Genomic DNA, 22,708 nt, shown 5'->3' with positions numbered 1-22,708 from the left:
CATTTGTATGTAATTTACTCCATTAATAGTGTTTGTAGTTATCCGGGATGAAGATCAAAACCTGCATGTTGCCATAATGATGCCAAAATAACAGAACCTGTATCATGACAACACAATGAATGATCTGCCCTTTTGCATTTGTAGCAGAGTGTCACATGCAACATATACAAGTGGTGGAGTTTGCATTATAATATCACAACACGTGTTCTGTCATTTCCCCCCCCCCCACTCCATTTCTGCAGGTGTTCCTGCCTGAATCTCAATAAAATTTAACTATGCAAAGTATGAACAGTATGAAATTTACCACTATTTCTTAAAATAAGTATATTAACCTCTCACTGTGTATTTCACTAGACCGCTTGCTGATAAGCCAAAACATATCAAATGTGAAGTTAAAGGATCAAGTATAATAAAAATGGGTGAAAAACTGCAGGATGAAATTGGTACGTATGTGTAACTCTTAACATTTTTAACTGACACCTTGATAGTACCATGGCAGTCCTCAGCAGCTTGATATATTCACCAGCTGCAGTCGTGTTGCTTTCATTTACTCAGTCAACTCTCATGAGAGTTGAGCTCCAATCTGTCCATGTTATGCAAAATGAATCTATATTTACATTTAGCCTCACATTCTGATTTGATTTAGTGCTGTTAGGTTTGCATTAATGGCATGTTGACCAAGGGTGTGTTGCTACTGGCATTACTGCCGGTTCGGCGGGCAAAAAATTGTGCAGGGGCAGCCAAATTACTACCTACGTGGCCGAACCGGTAGGAACCCAACTCTGATGTTGACTAAGATTCTAGACTTCTATTACATTTAGGCTATGTGATAGAATATTCGGTTTGGGTTTCAAAGCATGAAGCCCATTTCAGATCTTGAATAAGCATGAAATCGAACTACTGTTGTATTTAACGTTGAGGAGGGCTTTAAGCTTTTTGTGGGTTTACAATAACTTTTTATAAATATGGTAATATTTTAATCTGTTTTGTAACTCTAATATGTTCTACAATATTCTTATAACTTGTACCTTTTTATATATATAAAAGAGATAATGATTACCGATCAGCATGGAAATCAGATTCAGTCCCCGGAATCATCTTGTATGACTGACTTGAAGATTTCTGGGAATGGGCTGGATAAATCAGATTTGAAAACTTTTTGGCAGGTATTTTTTTTAAATATCCCACATTATATCCATTAAAATATTTTTTTGCTTTAAAGAAGTAGAGCGAGGAGTTTATACCTCTATCGCTAAAGCAGCTTACAAGAAGTTCTTGACCTCCAGTCATCCATTTAGAAGCCATTCTAAGTTATGACAGTACTGAAAAAAAGTATCTTGCAGCAGCTCTTTAAACTCACAGCATCCCTGCAGTCATGTATCTGACCATGATTCAGGCAATTGGCAGTTGGCATGCATTTATGACAGTTACAGTATCCGAGGTATATGGGGTCACCATTTGTAACTTTCCCATCCAGCTTCCAACAAGCAAAGTCAATGGGGGGGAGGGGGGCGGAAAACCGGAAAGGTCATAAAATTGGTGTGAAACTCAATTGATTATGTGATGACTCACTTAATGACCACATCTCTAAATGACAAAGGTTTTAATCCTATTTGTGGTTATAAATCCATTACAGTTACATTCATATTAATGTAAAGGCTACAATGCCTTTTCAGTCCTAGGAAAACTATTTTATTATTCATAAACAAATGTGTTAATTGGGTTCTCTTTACCTACTTGTAGGACTTCGTGGAAACCAGTCAGGTTTTAATTCATATTTCTGTAGAAATAAATATTTAAAAGGGTTCCCAAACTCTTAAATATCACTGTATGTAAAGTGATATATATATCATTATAGAGTTTGATCCAAATTTCTATGAAACAGATTATAACTTTTGTCAACACACATAAATTCCTGGGCCAAATTTAGCGTTAGTTTTCAGTCACTTTCTATGAAATATGCAGTATGTATATTCTTGTTATGCTTTTACAATCAACTAATTTCCCCCCATAAAATCCTAACAAGCTTTTATCTATTATTACATATTTTATAGCAAAGTACACAAACTATTTCTATCAAAGGAATTAAGTTTGAACCAGGCCCACCAGAAGTTAAAGAACTGCATGTTGCTTGGCATAATTTATCCCATTACCTGAAGTTAAGATTGATTGCTGGCCCTCCTGTTAAATTGGATCTTCCGGATTGGATAGAACCAGTGAAGGTAAGTCAATGCCAGATGATAGAATACTAACCAAATGATGCTGTGCTAAGAATTGGTTTTGCAAATCTGTAAAGTTTGAGAGTTGAGGGGTTTATTAATTATGCTTGAAAGATTGACATACCGTATTTTTCGCCCTATAAGACGCACTTTTTTACTCCCCAAAAGAGGGTGAAAATCTGAGTGCGTCTTATAAGCCGAATGTAGCCACCTGGGTCCACTGTTCCCTCTAAGGTGCGCGGCAACAAAACACTGCGCAGCAGTTTCCAACTGCCGCGCGGTGTTTTGTACTGTCACAGGCGCCGGAGGCTGGGGAGGTCCTTTGCAGACGTCTAGAACTGGCCGCCTGCAAAGGACCTCCCCGGACTTGTTTTGGTGAGCGCGGGGTGACTGACTCTAGTTCAGCAAAGCAAGCCCGGGGAGGTCCTTTGTGGGCGGCCAATCCTAGCTGCTTGCGCCCACAAAGGCCCACAAAGGATTTTAGCTGCGGCTAAAATAAACCCTCAAAGCCCCTGCCGCTACTGGAATATCTGCTGCCGCCTCCTCTTCCTCTAACAGCACCACATTTGCTGCCCGACGCTGCGGCAGATTTCCTGACAGTGAGAAGTGAAGCCGCCAAAGCTCCTGCCGCCGACGAGCCCCTGCCAGAATAATAGCTGCCTCCTCCTCCTCCACCACCACATTTGGAGTGAAGCTGCCAAAGCTCCCGCTGGCGCCCCCGCCCATGGCAGCGGCGGCGGCGCGTCCCCCTCCACTCGGAGCATCTGAGCTGGGCACCGCGTTACCCTGCTGCCCCCTCCTCCTCCGCGTGCTTTTGAGAAGCCATGAGGCTTTTTTCCCCCTGCTGCCCTGCGCCGCCTTCCTACTGGCTCCCGCCCATGGCAGCGGCGGCGGCACGTCTCCCTCCACTCGGAGTATCTGAGCTGGGCACCGCGTTACTCTGCTGCCCCCTCCTCCTCCGCCGTGCTTTTGAGAAGCCATGAGGCTTTTTTCCCCCTGCTGCCCTCCGCCGCCTTCCTACTGGCTCCTGTCTGTGGCGGCGGCGGCAGCACGTCCCCCTCCACTCGGAACATCTGAGCTGGGCACCGCGTTACCCTGCTGCCCCCTCCTCCTCCGCCGTGCTTTTGAGAAGCCATGAGGCTTTTTTTCCCCTTCTGCCCTCCACCGCCTTCCCGCCTGTGGCAGCGGCAGCAGCGCCTCCCCCTGTGTTCGGAGCATCTGAGCTGAGCCCCGTTACCCCTGCCCCCTCCTCCTCTGCTGTGCTTTTGAGGAGCCATGAGCCGCGGGAGCCAGTAGGAAGGCGGCGGAGGGCAGCAGGGGGAAAAAAAGCCTCATGGCTTCTCAAAAGCACGGCGGAGGAGGAGGGGGCAGCAGGGTAACGCGGTGCCCAGCTCAGATGCTCCGAGTGGAGGGGGACGCGCCGCCGCCGCTGCCACGGGCGGGGGCGCCAGCGGGAGCTTTGGCGGCTTCACTCCAAATGTGGTGAAGGAGGAGGAGGAGGAGGGAGCTGTTACTCTGGCAGGGGCTCGTCGTCTGCATCTTCAGCAGCAGCCCTGCCTCCTGTGAAAAAAACCGAAGATGGAGCAGATCCATGCAGATGACGTCGCTGCAACATGACTGGAGGAGGATTTCTGGGAGTTGAAGTCCACAAGTCTTCAAGCTGTCAGGTTTGAAGACCCTGGGTTCTTTTTTTAAAAGGTTAAGGGTGCAAGAGTCTTGCAACTTGACAGCTTTAAGACTTGCATGTTTCAATGCCAGAGTTCCTGAGCCAACATGACTGGAGGAGGAACTCTGGGAGTTGAAGTCCACAAGCCTTCAAGCTGTCAGGTTTGAAGACCCTGGGTTGTTGTTTTTTTTCTAAAGGGTTAAGGGTGCAAGGGTCTTGTAACTTGACAGCTTTAAGACTTGCATGCTTCAATGCCAGAGTTCCTGAGCCAACATGACTGGAGGAGGAATTCTGGGAGTTGAAGTCCACAAGTCTTAAAGCTGTCAGGTTTGAAGATCCCTGGGGGTTTTTTTTCTAAAGGATTAGGGGTGCAAGGGTCTTGCAACTTGACAGCTTTAAGACTTGCGTGCTTCAATGCCAGAGTTCCTGAGCCAACATGACTGGAGGAGGAATTCTGGGAGTTGAAGTCCACAAGTCTTAAAGCTGTCAGGTTTGAAGACCCCTGGGGTTTTTTTTTCTGAAGGGTTAGGTTGCAACTTGACAGCTTTAAGACTTGCATGCTTCAATGCCAGAGTTCCTGACCCAACATTTTGGTTACTAAGCAGGAGCGTTGTTAAGTGATACTATATAACACTTTTAATTAAGTGGGTACCTTGAATAAACATAACTTTGAGTTTCAAATAATACTGATTTTGTTGTTGTCTTAGGTGACACCTGTGAAAAAAATTCAGGTGCTGCTCAGGCATAAAAATGTGCCGCTCAAATACTATACTTTTCTGCTCACACTGAAAAAAAATTAGAGGGAACATTGCCTGGGTCATCTAAAAATGGGGGACATAAAATTGTTCTTAAACTGCTGTTAACTTTATACAGTTGATATAAAATATTTTACTACAGTATTTGGTTCAGAATCTTTTTTTTTCTAGATTTTCCTCCTTTAAAATTGGGTGCGTCTTATATTCCGGAGCGTCTTATAGGGCGAAAAATACGTTATTTATTATCTGGTATAAAACTGAGCACTGAAACAAAAATGTAATTTGAATTTATATTCACAAATAATTAATGAAATAGTATATGCATGCTATATATTCTACATAATTCCAAATAATAATCTTTTTTTCAGGCTATATCTGTAATTAATGGCAAAGCATTACCAAAGGCTCTTATAATCCAGCTCTTTGATCAGTGGAATAATCCATCTGCTGAACTTAATGTGAAGATCACACTTATAAAAGATAATGATATAAAGGTAAGTGAAACTTGGTCTTTTCCTTACAACTTCTTTATACCATAGAGCAGCAATGGCGAACCTTTTTTGGCTCGCGTGCCACAAGTGGGGGGAGCGCGGGGGGGTCGTGTGTGGGCGTGCCGCACCCATAATGCAACACGCGATCCACAGTGCGCATGCGCGCACAACGCGCCCCCCCCATTTTTACATGCTTTTTTCACCCTCCCCAGGCTCCAGAGGCTTTATAGGAGCCTGGGGGGGGGGCGAAAAGAGCTTCCCCCGCCCCCCAGTAGGCCCTCCGGAGGCTTCAGGGACCGTCCGGAGGCTTCAGGGACCGTCCAGAAGCTTCCCTGATGTCTTCGGAGCGCTTAAAACGACCCTCCGAGCAACCCGGAAGTCACTTCCGAGTTGCTTGGAGGGTCGTTTTAAGCGTTCCGAAGGCTTCTGGGACCGTCCGGAGGCTTCCCTGATGTCTTCAGAGCACTTAAAACGACCCTCCGAGCAACCCGGAAGTCACTTCCGAGTTGCTTGGAGGGTCGTTTTAAGCGCTGCGAAGGCTTCAGGGACCATCCGGAGGCTTCCCTGACGCCTTCGGAGCGCTTAAAACCAAGCCTCCGGACGGTCCCTGAAGTGACTTCCGGTTTGCTCGGAGGGTGGTTTTAAGCGTTCCGAAGGCTTCAGGGAAGCCTCCGGACGGTCCCTGAAGCCTCCGGGGGGGGGCGAGGGAGGCTCTTTTCGCCCTCCCCAGGCTCCTATAAAGCCTCTGGAGCCTGGGGAAGGCGAAAAATAGCTTTTAAAAAGGTGAACTCAGCTGGCCAGCCCGCGCATGTGCGCTGGCCAGCTGACAGGGCAGCGCCTCGCGTGCCCTGACAAATGGCTCCGCGTGCCACTTGTGGCACGCATGCCATAGATTCACCATCACTGCCATAGAGGTTGATTGATCATATATTGTCCTAAAGTTTATTTCTAATGACATCTTGTTTCTTTCTGCAGAATTATTTGACTCGATAGATAAAACTTCATTGATTAAATCAATTATAGATATCAAATATATAAAACTGATACAAAAATACAACTGGATGAAAAAACAATAGAACATGTTCATAATAAATCATCTCCAGAGTGTTGCATTTTACTGGGAAACCAAGAATATACATGAAAAAATGTTATTTAGTAAGTTTTATTTTTGTCATAAGAATATTTTTTTTCCAGATTTTTCCTTCAATTATGCAGTATAAAACAGATGAAGCTGGTAGAGCAAGCTTTGGAGCTCCTACTGTTTATGCTCCTAAGTAAGTGATTAAAATTCTTCCTATTATTCCAAATATGCGTAAAATATATATTTAACAGTCCTACAACGAAGGCATAGGAACTTATGTATTTATTTTTAAAAGTGTTTTCCCTAATGCTGTGTGCATTATAAATGGGAAATAAGGGTAAGCAGGAATAATACCAACAATGAAACACAAGAAAAACAAGATTCAAAGAAAGAAAATCACATGACTGCAAACATTACAAATTTTGTTTAAAAAGCAAATGTTGCAAAATGTCAGATGTGAAGCCTAGATGAACAGGTTGAACGTTGGTCATTTGAAAACCATAAAGGTAGATTTTGTATATTTTTAAATTTGTGTCATGTTAATTTAATATATCAGCTATCATATCCTATAATAATTAAAAAATTGAAATATTAATTAAATGGTATTGTATATTATAGTTGTTGTGTGTATATACATATACATATATGTGAATGATACAGCTCACAAAATTTACGTAAATAGCAAGAACAATAAAAACAGACAATCATATTAAAATCACTATTACAAATTCAATTCAGAACAAAGATCAGTAGTTAAATATCAATACATCCAATATAGCATAACTATTAAAGAGGCTTACCACTACCACCAGACTCTCAGACTTGGTAGCACAGCCATATCTTTAGGGCTTTCAAAAAGGCCAATAGAGTAGGGGGAGAAACGTATATTCTGGGGAATGACATTTCAAAGGATGGATACCAAAGTGTAAAATGGTCTCTTCCTGTCAGATGAAAGTAAATAGGACCCGTAACGTGCCTCTCTTCCAGATCCAATGGGACAGGAAGTCCGTCAGACACCCTGGTCCCTTGCTGTGAGGATTTTTATAGGTCATTATCCGCACCTTGAATTGCACCTAGAAGCACAGTTTAAAGACAGCCCTATGTAGAGCACTTGACAGTAATATTTGAGAGGTAATCAGTGAATGTGTGATTGAGAGCAATGCATCATGGTCCAAGAAATGCTACAAATGGCACCAAACACAAAACTGCATAAAGACCCTCTTTGAACAAGTGTCTGGAATTCAGGAGAATGTTCAGAATGCACACAATGTCTGTTTGGGGCAGTGCCACCTCTTTAAGAACAAGAGATGATAAATCCCTAGAACCAGAAGTCCCCCAAAACCAAAGCCACTCAGTCTTGCTCAATTAAATGGAAACCTGTTGTTCCCAGCTTCCAGTCACCAAGTGACAACATCAACAACATATTTTAGTTTATTATAGACAGAGGTGTTAAGCTGAATATCACCAGTGTACTGAAGACACTTCCCCCGTAGTGATGAATAATCTCACCCGTCAGGTTTATGTAGATATTAAATGGGAGGGGGGAAGGATACCAAATCTCGTGGAATCTCACAAAGCAAGGACCATGAGCTTCAGACGCTGATTGAAACCATCCAGGGAAAAAGGAGGAGAAGCAGCACCGTATAGTGCCACCTATCCCTCGTCCCTGAATCCAGTCCAGAATGATACCATGGTTGATGCTACCAAAGGCTGCCAAGAGGCCAAGAAAAGAGGTCATGCGGATGTCATTTACTATTGTAAATACAGTATACGCCAGTTGCCAATTGTCAAAATTTTGATCACATGACCACGGGGGTAGTGTGCCAGTTATAAAAAATGGTTGTATAAATCAAAGTCTACTATATATTGGAACTCTCATATTTCTATTTAAAATGTTGGTGCCTTCAATAGAACTATATTGATGTTTAATAATTACTGTATTTCAGAGGACAGTACACCTTGCAGTTCAAGGCCTTCTATAACAAGAATGTACTAAGCAGTCCAATGATCAAGATAAATGTTTTGCCTGACCCAGAGAAACCTGTACGTTTAAATATTATATATGATGAGAATGCTATCTTTACTGCTGGAAACACTTTTCCTGGTGAGTGCTTTAACATTTTTTTATTTTCTAATGATAACCATTAAACAGTTGGAATGCTTTTTTTTTTTTGCCTTTTATTTCTTATTTTTCAACAGAATATTTTTTGTTCTCTTTTAAAATATAGTTTGCCTTATCAATGTCATTTTTAGGTTATAAAATGGCTGTTTCTCTATAGTTTAACATAGCAATCTACTGATGTTTTAGTGCTTAATGCCTTTAAATTGAAGAATCATATGAATAGATCTGAATTTAGTCTACTTAAAACCTGTTTTCTGCTTCACGGAACAAAGTATATTGAGTATGATTGAAAGATTAGGGATAGGCCTATGGAAAGAAGTGATAATTTTCAAGACCTGCATTGAAGTAAAGCTAAAAACAGTTTATAATCTGATACCAAACCTAAGATTCTAAGCTCTGAAAAGTAATTATCTATAGAGATTAGGAATATTGTTTTTCAATTAATATCTTGCATTATTGGATTGGCTTACTCTCACATTATATTCCCATTGGGAATATATCTTCATATTCCATACTTTAATGTAATCCTATCAAAGTTGAGATTATTCTCGCCTTTTTCTATACTAAAGATAATTATTTTGGAAGTAACCTATTATTCTTTTCAGTTTTAATCTCAGAATATTTTAATATTCTGAGACTGTTGGTCAGCAATTCAGTTGTTTCTATTTGCTTCTGTAGATACTCCTCAATGTGCTTAATCTCGACACCAAAAGAATTTATGTATTATTTATTTATTTTATTACATATATTTATTTTATTTATTATATTATTATGGAATTTATTAATTTTATTACTGTAGCCTATATCAAGAAAATATAGTTCCAATCAAAATGGGTTAAAGTCATTAAATGTCTTGGAATACAGTAATGCCTTTTTATGGAATATACATCATTATACTATTCTTATCAGTTTCTTACATTCTTTGATATGTATTTCTGCCTAGTAATACTTTATTTCAGAGTTTGAATCTGTAAATTAAGTTTAGCAACATGTGCAAAAATACATTTCTTCCCTCATGCAGATTTCAAGGTTAGTGTTATTTCTGAAGATGGCAACAATATTAAAAATATAAATCCAGGAAGGATTTGTATGAAAATCACGGAAACAGACAATAATGAAAATGTAAGTAACAGGAAACAATGTTTGCAACAGATAGACAGACCGACATTTTACATATGTATGCAAATTTAGTTCCAGTTAAACCTATCCATTAATTTATGGATAACTATGTTAATTTTTCCATCATATCAGATGTTTCACAGTATTTCATTGCTCAGTAATAGATCAGGTTCCATAAAAGAAATTTCAGTGTTGGAATGAATATCTTGACCAGTGTTTTTCATTCTAAAGGAAATTATAGACGCTTCTAAATATATTTCATTTGACCATTAGTATAAATTGTTTCAGTGGTTTAGAGAAAAATTGCTCATCTTAAATTGATGCAATAATCTTAATTTTATTTAGACAAAGATAGTTTTGCTCTGGTAATATCTTCATTTATATTAAAGCCATGTATTTTTTATTATTATTTTGTTACCTTTAAAATGATCTGGAAACTTTTGCTAATTGAAAGTAGAAAGAAAGGATCATTGCTAAAAGCATTGGTTTCGGTATCCTTAAAACCCAGAGGTTAGAGATGAGATTACCTGAAGAATCACATCATTATTATCTACTTGGATCATGAAATAATTTTATAAGTGCTTTTGAGTTTGAAAAAATAATACTTTCTATTGGAGAGTCCCATTAGTTTGTCTAGCATCTATGGTTTATCCTCTTCTATTGCTATATCCCCATTAATTTTAATGGTTGTATGAATTTGTTCTGTATGCATTTTACTTTACATTTTCTTTAACTAAAAATAACTTCATTTATACTATATACTTTTTAGGTTCTTAGTTAAAATAATGTCATATCATTTTATTTATTTAGATTCTCATGAATTCAAAGTAACTGAATTTAATAAAATTACTTTTTAAACGTTTACATATCTAATGTGGCTTTTTTCACTATCTTTTTTCTTTTCTTTTTTTTAGATTACAACATTTCAGTGTACCAAAGCAAACAATGACAATGAGGAGGGCTTTTTTTACTTCAGGTTAACAAATAATGTTTTTTACCGTAGTTCTAATATAACGATGCTTACAAAAAATGATGCTTACAAAAAACTATAATCAATTTTGTTTTAAGTATAGTTTGGTTTGTTAGCAGTAATTAATTTTCATTAAGATTGAAATTCATATTGCAGGTATGATTTTTTTCAACCTAGGTATTGATTTACCTGTTATCTGTTAGATACCTGTGTCTAGAATAGTGTTTCAAAATTGAGAATATATATGCAAAAGTATAATTTTATTTGAGACTAATTAAGTTAATTAAAGCATATGGATGTCAGGAATGACATAATAGAAAGTTTAAGGATTGAGAACAGAGAATTTCAGGAATGTGGTATATAGCAAGTACTGCAGACATTAAATATGAAATTTTCATTTATTATTTTATAATAAAACAAGTTAACTTAAAAAACTGATTTTGGTTCATTTGTTTCAAAGAGCAACGTAAAATTTTAATAGGGAAAAATATTGAGAATTTAAGTGTTGTAAATTTTAAAGAAATCCTAACATTAGTGTTTATAATTTAGGAATGAAATGGTTCCAGAAAAAGCAAGCAAATACAGCATCCAATGTATATTTACAATTGATAAAACAAGTGTTCTTAGCAGTAAAGAGGTGAGCTTTTGAAATAATATGTAAAAATGTGTTTTACATTTTTAAAATTGTATTTTATTATTTCTCTGGTAAGATTTTGCCCAGATGCAAATTGTATTGATTTTTTTTAGCATGGATAAGCAAGTTTTATCTTAATTCAGAAACTTAAAAAAAAATTATACCAAAAGGATCATCTAATCAATTGACATCTTTGTTGGTTTTAGATTTCTTGGTCCAGGATAATTTTTTTTTAAAAAAAACACCTCCAACTTTACACAGTTTAATAAGGCTGCTTGATTTAAAATTTGCTCCAATAGTATCACCTGATTCAATTTTTTATCAAAAACTAATGAAGCCATACAGAATTGTTCATTGCCCTCCATAGGTGACAGTTATATTTTATACCCATAACAGTTTAAACCTATTTCACCCCACTTCTTATCTGCATTGCATGATATTAAAACTGAGAGGTTGTTGTTGCCATAACTGACATATTTGTCCTGTGAGAACTACTGGCTCTTGGCTTTATATAGTTGAAGTTACTCATGCACTGTCCAATTGGACCTTTCCTAGACCTATGGACGTGATAGAAACTGTTGAAAACAAATTGATGGAATATAAAAATGGATGAATACTTTTCTTGTATGGATACCTTTAGCAATTATTTGTTCCCCATCAGAACCCACCTCTGGTGCTTAATGAATTTTAAATCTTTTTATACCTAAATTATTTTTAAAAGGGTTACTTTTCCCATTTTCCATTATCTTTTCTTATTTCATCTCCATCCATTTTCTCAGTGCCCCTATCTCTTCCTTCATTTTCTATGTTTTGTTTCATTTGTTGCTGTTTCTCCTGGAAGGAAATAATGGAATTTGTGCATTTGTAACTATGTGCTTCATTGTATAGAGAATATTTGCTACATGCAAATAGGAGATACTAATTTTGTAAATAAGGCCTTTTGTTTCAGAGGATTAACTTTATTCAGTAATTATTAATTGTTATCTCCCCCGGCCCGGCTGTTTATTGGAGCATTTTTGACCTCTAGTATATATGTGTCACATGCATTCTGGGTCAAAGGATCAGGACTTGTTTCAATTGGATTTGAAGAATTTAGGCTGGCATGGTGAAGAAGCTGGGATTTTCATTCATTCTTCTGTGGCTTGTTATGGACATAGGAAGTATTGTCCTTCTCTTTCCAGCATTATAAGTTGACATTATCAGAGGGCAAGACTATATAAGTGAATAGGGAAAATAGAAATCTCTGGGAGATTCCTTACATAAATTTAGTGTCTGTGGTTGTCTATTTGTTAATACAAGTAGCCCTCAACTTACAACTGCAATTAAGCCCAGAGTTATGGTGTAATCATGCAGGTTGTTAAAAGATCATCTTGTGACCAACCCAGTTTTATGATATTTTTGCAGCATTCATTAAGTACAATGGCTATGAAACAAATCCGTAGTTTGCAGACTGCTGGCTGCCAGTAGTCTGGCAATTCGATCTTTACCAACCCAAGGTTGACTCAGCCTTCCGTTCTTCTGAGGTCGGTAAAATGAGGACCAAGATTGTTGAGGGCAATATGCTGACTGTAAACTGTTTAGAGAGGGCTGTAAAGCACTGTGAAACAGTATATAAGCCTAAGTGCTATTTCTATTGTTAAGCAAACATTATGATCATTAAGTGAACTCATTTTCTGCAATAAGTGTTTTTGCAGAAACCTGAGCCAAATGCCAGTTTCTGGGGGGTGCGTGGGGGAATGTTATAAATCAGTCACATCAATGTGGGCCACTTACCACACATTTGCAATCATGTGATGGGGATCAGCCATCAGAATTTGAATCTGGGTCCTAGGTACTTTTTTTGGGTCCTTCATAATGTTAAACGGCACTAAGAAACCAGTCCTATCAAAGAGAATCTATAGTTTTCAATAATTATCATAGAAAGTCATAAATACTTAGCTCTGTTGGGTATGTTTCTACTCCATTGCTATCATATGAAACAGTGAGTAAATGCTAATAACATTCTCAGAAAAGTATTTGAACGAGGGAAGTCAGTTCATTCTGCTTTTGTGTGGCCAGTGATGAAATTTAGGGAAATGAATTAATCAACTATGCTACTATTTTCTGTGATATGTGTTTTATGATTATAAAAAAGCTGTAAAGAATAAAAGCATAAATTCAAACAAAATTACTTAAGCATCTTGAACCAATTATTCTAAAATACCAGTAGTTTAACGTGTATTTTAAGCAAACCAACAAGCAGCACAATTTCAACATTGATACTGGAGTAGTAATACATTGCCAATTGCTTCATAGGCCCTGGCTAGAAAGGAGTGAAATATGACAAGAATATAAATGGGTACTTCTGCAATTAGGGCTAATGCTGTTGATAAATTTCTATATTGTACATTAAGTCTCTATATATTGTGTTTTTTCCCCAAGATTATAGTTGATGTGGTGCCAAACAAACCAGCACTGTTGAAGCCACAAACTTTGCCAAAGACCCCTGCTGTTTCTAATGTTCAGAATGTTGACAGTCGGACCATTGTCAAGAACCTGACTCTCATTGTAACGGTGATTAATCAAATTGTGGTTTAAAATGAAGTTATATACATACATACAAACATACATTCATACTGTACATACATAATATATACACATATTCATACAAATAGGCGAGATCTGTATCAGATTCAGAGAAATCCAAAGTCAAATCAGGGCAGTTTGTAAAGGTTTACTTTTTAAGTCTTTTTGAACCAACTGTTAATTTCCCAAACCTTCATGATCACTGTGACATTTTAAGGAGCTTTTTATAGATATTTTACATGTCTATAAAAAGATTGATGTGTTGCTTTGCAGTCCATACAGAGATGATACCAAGATAGAGAGAAAGAAAAACCATTTTTGTTAGTCCACATCATTTAAGCACAACATTACTTAAAGGGGTTTATTAAAGTTTTGAAGGATTTGCTGAGAAGAGACAAAGAGAAGATGAAAAGTACTCAAGTTGAGGGGGGGCATTATTTGAAGGGAATAAAAACATGATTGTTAAAAGTATAGGAAAGAATATAGAGACGGCTTATTTGATCAAGGTTGAAATAAATATGCAGTTATTTCTGCAGCCCTAAAGGACTTTTGCTGACTAGAAATGAATAATAAAGTTTAAGATTTTTTTTCTATAATATAAGAGATGAGTTATGGAATGTTGACAACATTTGTTGTTTTTTAAGACATGGTGATACATTACCAAAATTGTTTGTACATTTCATGTTTAGGAGGAAAGTTACTAGTGGGTTTTTTCTTCCACTCTTTTCCTTTTCTGCACTTTTTTCAATTTTTATATCTTGTTTCAATTTTTATTTTTTTCTAAGTGTAATCTTTAATAAAATGGTTTTAAAAAAGAATTTATAATTTTCATGTTAAATTCAGGACCTTGCAGTCTGTGGATGGTGTTCTATAAAATTAAAAAATAGTCCTATAAGCAAATTGAATACAAACCCCAAATATAAGTACATTTTGTATATGTTTTAAGATATGTATTGAACATTTTAAAAAAATTCAATGCTAATTTAAGTGTCTTCTTGATTTAAGGATGAATACAAAAACTGTACAGGAAGTGATTTAGATGGGAAAATTGTAGCAAAAATCAAAAGTTCAACTGAGAACGACCTTGATAGTCCCCTGTTTATGGGTGAAACAAGTACAGTTGAATTTCCTTTTCACAAAGGAATTGTTGAAATTGAGGTGAGCCTCCTTAAATAATTTTCCGATAAATAATTCAGGAATGGAAATCAGCAGTCTACTATGTTCACATGCATATTATTATCTTAATATTTACCTTTCTTTGCCTAGCTTTTCCTATAATTTAGAAAATGTAAATGGGCATGATTCTATTGCTTAACCACCATTTAGAGTTACAGCTGCCTCAGTAAGTGTGCTTTATATAACCTGCAAAGTACTTGGGGCCATCATAAAATATCATGCTGTACGGTCACATGACCATATTTTGGGTACGTAGCAACTGGGTCACATTTATGATTGGTTGTAATGACCAGCAGTCACAATTTGAAATGTTACCTTTTGGAAGAATGGATTTGCTTACTGATTGTGTGATTTGCTTAATACTGCCACTGAAAAATCTTGTTAAAAAAGGGCTGGTCATAGGATGATTTGCTTTACAATCATAATGATTTAGGATTGGAATTCCAGTCCCCATCTGTTAAGGATTACCTGTAATAATATTTGGGATTGCTAGTTTTGTTCTTGTGCATAGTATATATCTGGTTCTGTAGACATTATGTTTGGGTTATTTTAAAATTGAGTGGAACAATAAATGTAAGCTGCTTATTGTTAAAAATGTGCTATTAATAACAGGTGCCACTTATTTTGGAAATAAACATTTTGAAGTTGCTAGTATTGAACAAAGGTTAGGGCTATATATACTAATTAAATGTATATTCACATTAGGTAAATAATTCTTAAATATATAATGGAAATCACACTATTTTTTTTCAGGCTCTTGTGCTAGCAGAAAATAGTCCAGGAAAACATAGAACTGAGTATACTCTTGTATTGGAGCCAGTCATACCTGCTTTGAAATATTTGCAACCTTATTATTTATCCTTTATGTTTTATAATGGTGAGTTTCAATGATTCCAACTTTTTATTTTCTAAAATTTATCCTTTTCCTCTACAATGTTTGAAAAGCTATTTCTAAACCAAATGCACAGGTTTAGAATAGATGGAAACTGGCTCAATAGCAATAACTGTGAGAGGGATCATGGAGTCCCAGTGAACAATCACTTAAATATGAACCAGCAGTCTGCTGCAGCCACCAGAAAAAAAAAACCAATGCCGTCCTCGGCTGCATTAACAGAGAAATAGAATCAAGATCACATGAACCATTAGTCCCATTTTATAATGCCTTGGTAAGACCACACTTGGAATATTGCATCCAGTTTTGGTTACCACAATATATAAAAGGTGTTGAGACTCTGGAAAAAGTGCAGAAAAGAACAACCAAGTTTATCAGGGGGCTGGAGACTAAAACATACAAAGAATTGTTGCAGGAATTGGGTATGTCTAGTAAACAAGAAGGACCAAGGCTGACATGATAGCAGTGTTCCAATATTTGAGGGACTGCCACAAAGAAGAGGGGGATCAACCTATTTTCCAAAGCACCAGAAGGCAGGATGTATGGAAACTAATCAAGGAGAGAATCAATCTAGAACTAAGGAAAAATTTCCTGACAGTGAGAACAATTAACAAATGGAACAGCTTGCCCTCAGAAATTGTGAGTATTCCATCACAGGGGGCTTTTAAGAAGAGATTGGACAGCGATTTGTCCAGAATAGTAGGTTCTCTTGCTTGAGCAGGAGGTTGGACTAGAAGACCTTCAAAATCCGTTCCAACTCTGTTATTCTGTTATTGTATCTTCTTTAATTAATTCATTGAATGTGTATCTGTTATTGAAGGCGAAAAATGAATTATTTTTTCTGTCTTTAGGTTATGAGGTTCAACAGCAGATGTCAGATCTTACACAAGAGAGAGACAGCCTTTCACAGTCAATAAATACATATAAAGATTGGTTTGACATTAAGGATCAGCTAATTGCTGAAACAAAATGTAAGTACTGTAAGGCTATTCTATTCATGTTCACATAATTTTGCAAACAAGCCACATTGTTCTCAGGTAACTGATTTTGATGTTTCATCAATGAACATTTTTATGTGCAGGTTTTTCATATGTTTTAGTAAGACGGAGAAGATCTAAAGTTGATTGCAGCTTTAGGCATGCCCCAACACATGCAGTATTTTTGCTACTTGCAAAGATGATACCATCAGTTTTGGGGTCATAGTACCTATCTAAAGAGCAACCAAAGCCCAGCTTTACTCGAAGGATACGGGAAGCTATGAAACTTATATGATTACCTACCAAGTCAAAATATTGTTGTCCATATGCCATCAACTAGGAAATGTATGCAATGTATTGACACATTTTTAAAGGCCAGGATTTTTTAAAACGAAAAACAATGTATGAAGCAATATAAGGGTGTGATGGAAGTAATGAAAGAAATAAATGGATTGCTATAGTCATTAGTATTTATTTAAATTATTTGTATTGCTGTATGTTTTGTTTGATTTATATTTGTGTATGTCTGTAATTGCTTTAGCTTACACTTCTTTTTTTTCTTTGCATAAAATTGCTTACTCTGAAAGAAATTATGCATAGTTCTTTTTAATAATGCTTATGGAAGTTTTTCAAAAGCAGATAACAGTCTGTATCAGTTATTTCTTTTGGGTGGTCTTCACAAACTGTCCCATATATAGTGTATTGCAGTAGTCAAGCTGTGAGGTGACTAGGTCATGAGGGCCCCCTGATCTAGGAAATGGCACAGTTGCTAAACCAGATGGAGTTGGACAAAGGTCTTCCTGGCCGCAGCTGACACCTGCTCTTCAAGCAGGAGCTGTGAATCCAGGAAAACCTTCAGATTGCATGCCAGCCTGGAAAGGGAAAATGCTGTACCATCCAAGATCAAAGATGGAATCTCCCCAAATCTGTGTGAGTCAAACACCCCAAGCCACCATAGTCTTGGTAGAACTGAATCTGAGTTGGTTCCTGCCTATCAAACCTGCATAGCTTTCAGGTAGTGGGACATACCTAATTTCCTATAAAAAGACAAAAGTTAGACTTCAGCTGCTTTTTCCATGCCAAATCATAATTTTTCTTTTTTGCTGAAATTATGGCAATAGTGAATCCACAGATATTCCATAGGTAAAATAATAAATAATTAATTTCTTTTTTTTCATCCTTCTTAATATACTTTACAAAAGTAAGATTTGTTACGAATACCATTAAGATTATCTAACTCAGATACCATCTAAAATTAGCTAATTTATTGTTTTTAAATTTCAAAATGGTAATTACTTGAGTTTGGTGAAATTGGAATTGGATCAACTGAGGAACCACAGCTTGATCCACCAAACCAGGAAAAAGAATTACCATATTTTTCGGAGTATAAGACGCATCTTTTTCCCACAAAAAAGAGGCTGAAAATCTGGGTGCATCTTATACACTTAATACAGCATTTTTTGCCTTCCAAAACCCTGCCCCCTTCACGAAAATGGCCATGCATTGCCTTTAGGAGGATTGCAGAGTGCTCTTGGGGGCTGGGGATGACAGAAATGAGCAAAAAACGGGGCATTTTTTTGCTCAATTTTGCCCCCTCCTCCAGGAGCACTCTATAAGCCTCCTAAAGGCTATGCATGCCCTATTTTGGAGGAAAAAAACCCAGGCCCGTTTTCGGAAAATCTGCACAGTACAAAAAATTTTTTTTTTAATTTGCCTCTTCAAAATTTCGGTGCATCTTATACTAGAAGATTTGCTTTTCACAATATATCTGGTTATTTTGTCCCTTCTTAACCAAAGTCTGTTTATAATAAAGTGATTACCATATTTTTCGGAGTATAAGACGCACCTTTTTTCCTCAAAAAAGAGGCTGAAAGTCTGGGTGTGTCTTATACATCGAATATAGCGGGTTTTTTGCCTCCCGAAGCCTTGCCCCTTCACCAAAATGGCTGTGCATACCCTTTTGGAGGCTTTCAGACAGCTCCTGGGGGCTGGGGAGGGCAGAAATGAGCAAAGAATGGGCCGTTTTTCCCCCCCCAGCCCCCAGCAGCATTCTATAAGCCTCCATAATTTTTTTGACAAAAAACGGGCCATTTTTTGCTCTTTTTTGGCCCCCTACCCCCCACTCTGCAAGCCCCCCCAAGGCTATTCACGCCTTTTATTTGAAAAAAAAACAGGCTGGTTTTCGCGAAAAACGGGTCGTTTTGGGGAGGTTTGCAGAGTGCAAAAACTTTTTTTTCCCTTTCGGAAAGCTTTTTAATTAGACTGATTGATGACAATTACATTGATCAAGTGCTTTGACAGCAGAAACAAGTCTTAGATTGTCAGCGATTTCCTGGAAAAATACACCTGGAAACATCTACCTACCTACTCTCTCTCCCTACTTACCTACCTACCGTATTTCTCTCTCTATCCTTCTATCTACCTACCTACTCACTCACTCTCTCTCTCTCCCTCCCTCCCTACTGTATTTCTCTCTCTCTCTCTCTCCCTCCCTCTCTCCCTTCCTCCCTCCATCTACCTACCTACCTATTCTCTCTCTCCCTATCTACCTACTGTATTTTTCTCTCTCCCTCTATCTAGCTACCTATCTACTCTCTCTCTCTCCCTCCCTCCCTCCCTCCCTCTCTCCCTTCCTCCCTCCATCTACCTACCTACCTACCTACCTACCTACTCTCTCTCTCCCTACCTACCTACTGTATTTCTCTCTCTCTCTATCCCTCTATCTACCTACCTACCTACCTACCTATCTACTCTCTCTCACACCCTACCTACCAACTGTATTTTTCTCTCTCTCCCTCTATTTACCTACCTACTTTTTTAAAAAAATTGCCTCTTCAAAACCTTGGTGCATCTTATACTCCGGTGCGTCTTATACTCCGAAAAATACGGTACTTTAAATGTCATGCCTTCATGATCTGCAAAATATTTCTCAGGGTCAATTTTCCAACAACAACTGCAGCATATATTAAAGTAGCAAATAAAGAGAAAAACATTTAAGTGATGAATTTAGATCTAAATAAAAATTAATGTAAAAATATGATTGAAATGTTCCTGAATTGATGTTGAAAAAAGCAATACAATTCCATTTTAAACCTCCGGCTTGAAAAGATGGTTATAGTTTTTATCTGATGCTGCTTTCACTAAGCAATGAAGTCAACTTTTAGTCCAACTTGTGATACTGATTTATTTTCCAGGCCGAGCAGAGGAAGTTGGAAAAAAGGAGTTACAGCTCAAGAATGAACTGAAAAGACATGACATTAACATACCTCAGGCCAATGTGGTAATTTAATGTTCTTAATTTTTATTCATTTTTAACCGTCAGAATTTTCATGTAGAGTAATTGTATCCAAAGAGATGTAATAGACTTCTTGTTCTTATACACATAGAGATGTGGTGACACAGTGGCATGACATTAATACAGTGGCAAGGCATTAATACCTTCACTTCCCATCAAAGTTGTAAGTTATGACAGCTGTAAGATAGATCACCCACATAGCCAAACCCATTTTATGACTTTTTTGTAGCAGTCATTAATGTGAATGCCACAGTCATAACAGTCATTAAGCATGCCATGGTCATAAAGCAAACCAAAGTTAGGACAATGAAATGATTGGGCCATGTGATGGACTTGTGGGTGCAGGGGATGGATCTTTGACATTCTTTTGGGTGGAGAAAAACCCGGAACTCTCAGATTTGGGTTTTTCCAGATGTGCCAATAATGACATCTCTAATAAAATGGAAATTTGAGGAAATGCTAGTTTTGGTGTCTTCTTTTGTGGAGGTTATTACTTTGAGCGCTGACAGTATCTTTAAAATCAGACTGCTCATCCAAGAGAGTCAGTTTGGTGAATGCTTAAGGTATTAGGCTAGAACCTGGGATACTTAGTTCTAGTCCCATCATATGCACAAAGCCAGCTGGGTGAATTTGAGCCAATCAATCTCTCAGTCTTAGGAAGCAAGCAGTGACAAACTTGCTAAGAAAACTACAAGGGCTTGTTCAAGCAGGTAGCAGAAGTCACCACTGACCTAAACGCAATCCCTCCCCCCATAGGTACCCTATGTAAATCAATTTAAAAATAGTTGTCAAAGATAATGTGGGATTTAGTTTTTAAGTAAGCTTACATAAGATTACAACTTTCATATTTTAGTGCTAATACTATGATTTGCTTATATTCCAGGATGGAAGAATTCTTAGTTTAATTTAGGGGTCATAAATAATATCTCATATATCGTATTTTCGAAGTATGAGACACACCAGAATATAAGACACACCAGAGTATAAAATGCACCCAGATTTTGAAGAGGCAAATTAAAAAAAAAAAAGGATTTGCACTTTGCAGACCTCCCCAAAATGGCCCGTTTTTTGTGTAAACTGGCCTGCTTTTTTGTCAAAAAAGGGGCATGCATAGCCTTTAGGAGACTTATAGAGTGCTCCTGGGGGTTGGGGGGGGGGGGAGAAATGAGCAAAAAATGGCAAGTTTTTCACAAAACCAGGCCCGTTTTTTGTCAAAAAACCCACCATGCATAGCCTTTAGGAGTCTTATAGAGTGCTCCTGGGAGCTGGGGGGGGGGGGGGGGCAAAAAAACAGGGAGGGAGAGAAATACAGTAGGGAGGGAGAGAGAGAGAGAGAAAAGGTAGGTAGATAGAAGGATAGAGAGAGAGAGAAATACAGTAGATAGGTAAGTAGGGAGAGAGAGTAGGTAGGTAGATGTTTCCAGGTGTATTTTTCCAGGAAATCGCTGACAGCTTGTTTCTGCTGTCACAGCACTTGATCAATTTTTTGCTCGTTTTTGCCCTCCACAACCCCCAGGAGTTGGAATCTTCCTAAAGGCTATGCGCAGCCATTTTTTCAAAGGGGGAAGGGTTTCAGGAGGCCAAAAATGCTGTATTTAGTGTATAAGATGCACCCAGGTTTTCAGCCTCTTTTTTGAGGGAGAAGGTGCGTCTTATACTCCAAAATTTACACGTTTTGATTTGCCTCCTGCTTTTTTCTCTTTTTTATTGTAATTCTTTCATCTAATTAGCACTTCTTTATTACATTTTCAGGTATAAAACAAATTTCTAAGGTAGTTCAAAAAGTAAGGGGGAAGTACAGTCCCAATCCCATTGCTGCCAGTTAATAAAATAATATGAACCATATTTCTAGGCTGTTTTTATAAACAGCAATGAACTTTACTACTGTCCAGTGGAGGCTTGCTTAAGTAAGATAAAAAGTCATAAGAGCTTTAAATTAATTGTATGTTTGTAAATGGTTTATATGCGTTGTAAAGTACATTTCTATAATAACACATAATGCTATTTTTCTGTCTTGATTTTTAGCTGCAACATATTGATTCCTTAATAAAACTTAAGCAGGATAAGCAGGAAAGAATATTGGAACAACCTAGAAGAATATGCACACTTGGCAATTATCCCAAAAGAAATCAGTATATTTTGGGAAAGGTAAGTTTGTTCTCAATTTTCTTTTTTTTTAAAAAAAAAACCTAGTTTTTTAAATTTATTTTTCTCTCCTTTCTATACAGTGTATATCTTTTCTTACCTATTTTGTCATATCCCACTTATTGTATATCTCCAGGCTTTATTATCATTAATAGTAGTAGTAGTAGTGATGGTGGTGGTAGCAGTAGTAGTAGTAATAGTAATATTTCCCCCAATATTATTAGCTTTAGGGAATCATAATACATGCCTTTCAATTCTAACTCAAAAAAGAGCAGAAAACGACATTATTATCTATATTTTAATTAAGTTTGTTATTTAATATGTAATAATACCATCATAGGAGCCAGTTTGGTGGAGGTATCAGGTTAGAAACCAGGAGATTAATCCTACTTCAGATACAAAGCCAGCTGGGTGACTTTGGGCCATTCATTCTCTCTTAGCCCTAGCAAGCATGCAATGGCAAAATCTTGCTGAGAAAACTGTAGGAATTTTTCCTGGCAGCTTGAAGGCTGTGTGTGCGCATGTGTGAAAAAGCGATAAGTAAAGCTATTACTTTTCTTTCATAGTACTTTAGTAAAAACTGCATAATTATAATATGTGC

The 22,708-nt window shown here is 37.5% G+C and overlaps 1 protein-coding gene across 1 annotated transcript in view; it reads left to right on the top strand.

Annotated features, from left to right (window-relative positions):
• SMCHD1 (structural maintenance of chromosomes flexible hinge domain containing 1) overlaps positions 1 to 22,708 on the top strand; it is an 84,408-nt gene that overhangs the window by 50,270 nt on the left and 11,430 nt on the right. Inside the window, exons 27-41 of the mRNA XM_081951395.1 lie at positions 355 to 443; positions 1,048 to 1,166; positions 2,055 to 2,222; positions 5,009 to 5,134; positions 6,326 to 6,405; positions 8,159 to 8,316; positions 9,356 to 9,456; positions 10,368 to 10,429; positions 10,973 to 11,060; positions 13,479 to 13,610; positions 14,628 to 14,780; positions 15,552 to 15,675; positions 16,542 to 16,661; positions 19,862 to 19,947; positions 21,988 to 22,110. Coding sequence (XP_081807521.1) covers positions 355 to 443; positions 1,048 to 1,166; positions 2,055 to 2,222; positions 5,009 to 5,134; positions 6,326 to 6,405; positions 8,159 to 8,316; positions 9,356 to 9,456; positions 10,368 to 10,429; positions 10,973 to 11,060; positions 13,479 to 13,610; positions 14,628 to 14,780; positions 15,552 to 15,675; positions 16,542 to 16,661; positions 19,862 to 19,947; positions 21,988 to 22,110 — 1,729 coding nt within the window. The remainder of the gene's footprint in view (positions 1 to 354; positions 444 to 1,047; positions 1,167 to 2,054; positions 2,223 to 5,008; positions 5,135 to 6,325; positions 6,406 to 8,158; positions 8,317 to 9,355; positions 9,457 to 10,367; positions 10,430 to 10,972; positions 11,061 to 13,478; positions 13,611 to 14,627; positions 14,781 to 15,551; positions 15,676 to 16,541; positions 16,662 to 19,861; positions 19,948 to 21,987; positions 22,111 to 22,708) is intronic.

This window comes from Natrix helvetica (genome assembly GCF_964273705.1).
Source record: "Natrix helvetica genome assembly, chromosome: 4".
NCBI classification, from domain to species: domain Eukaryota; kingdom Metazoa; phylum Chordata; class Lepidosauria; order Squamata; family Natricidae; genus Natrix; species Natrix helvetica.
Note: the sequence above shows the minus strand (reverse complement) of the source record. Positions and strands in the feature narration are given on the sequence as shown.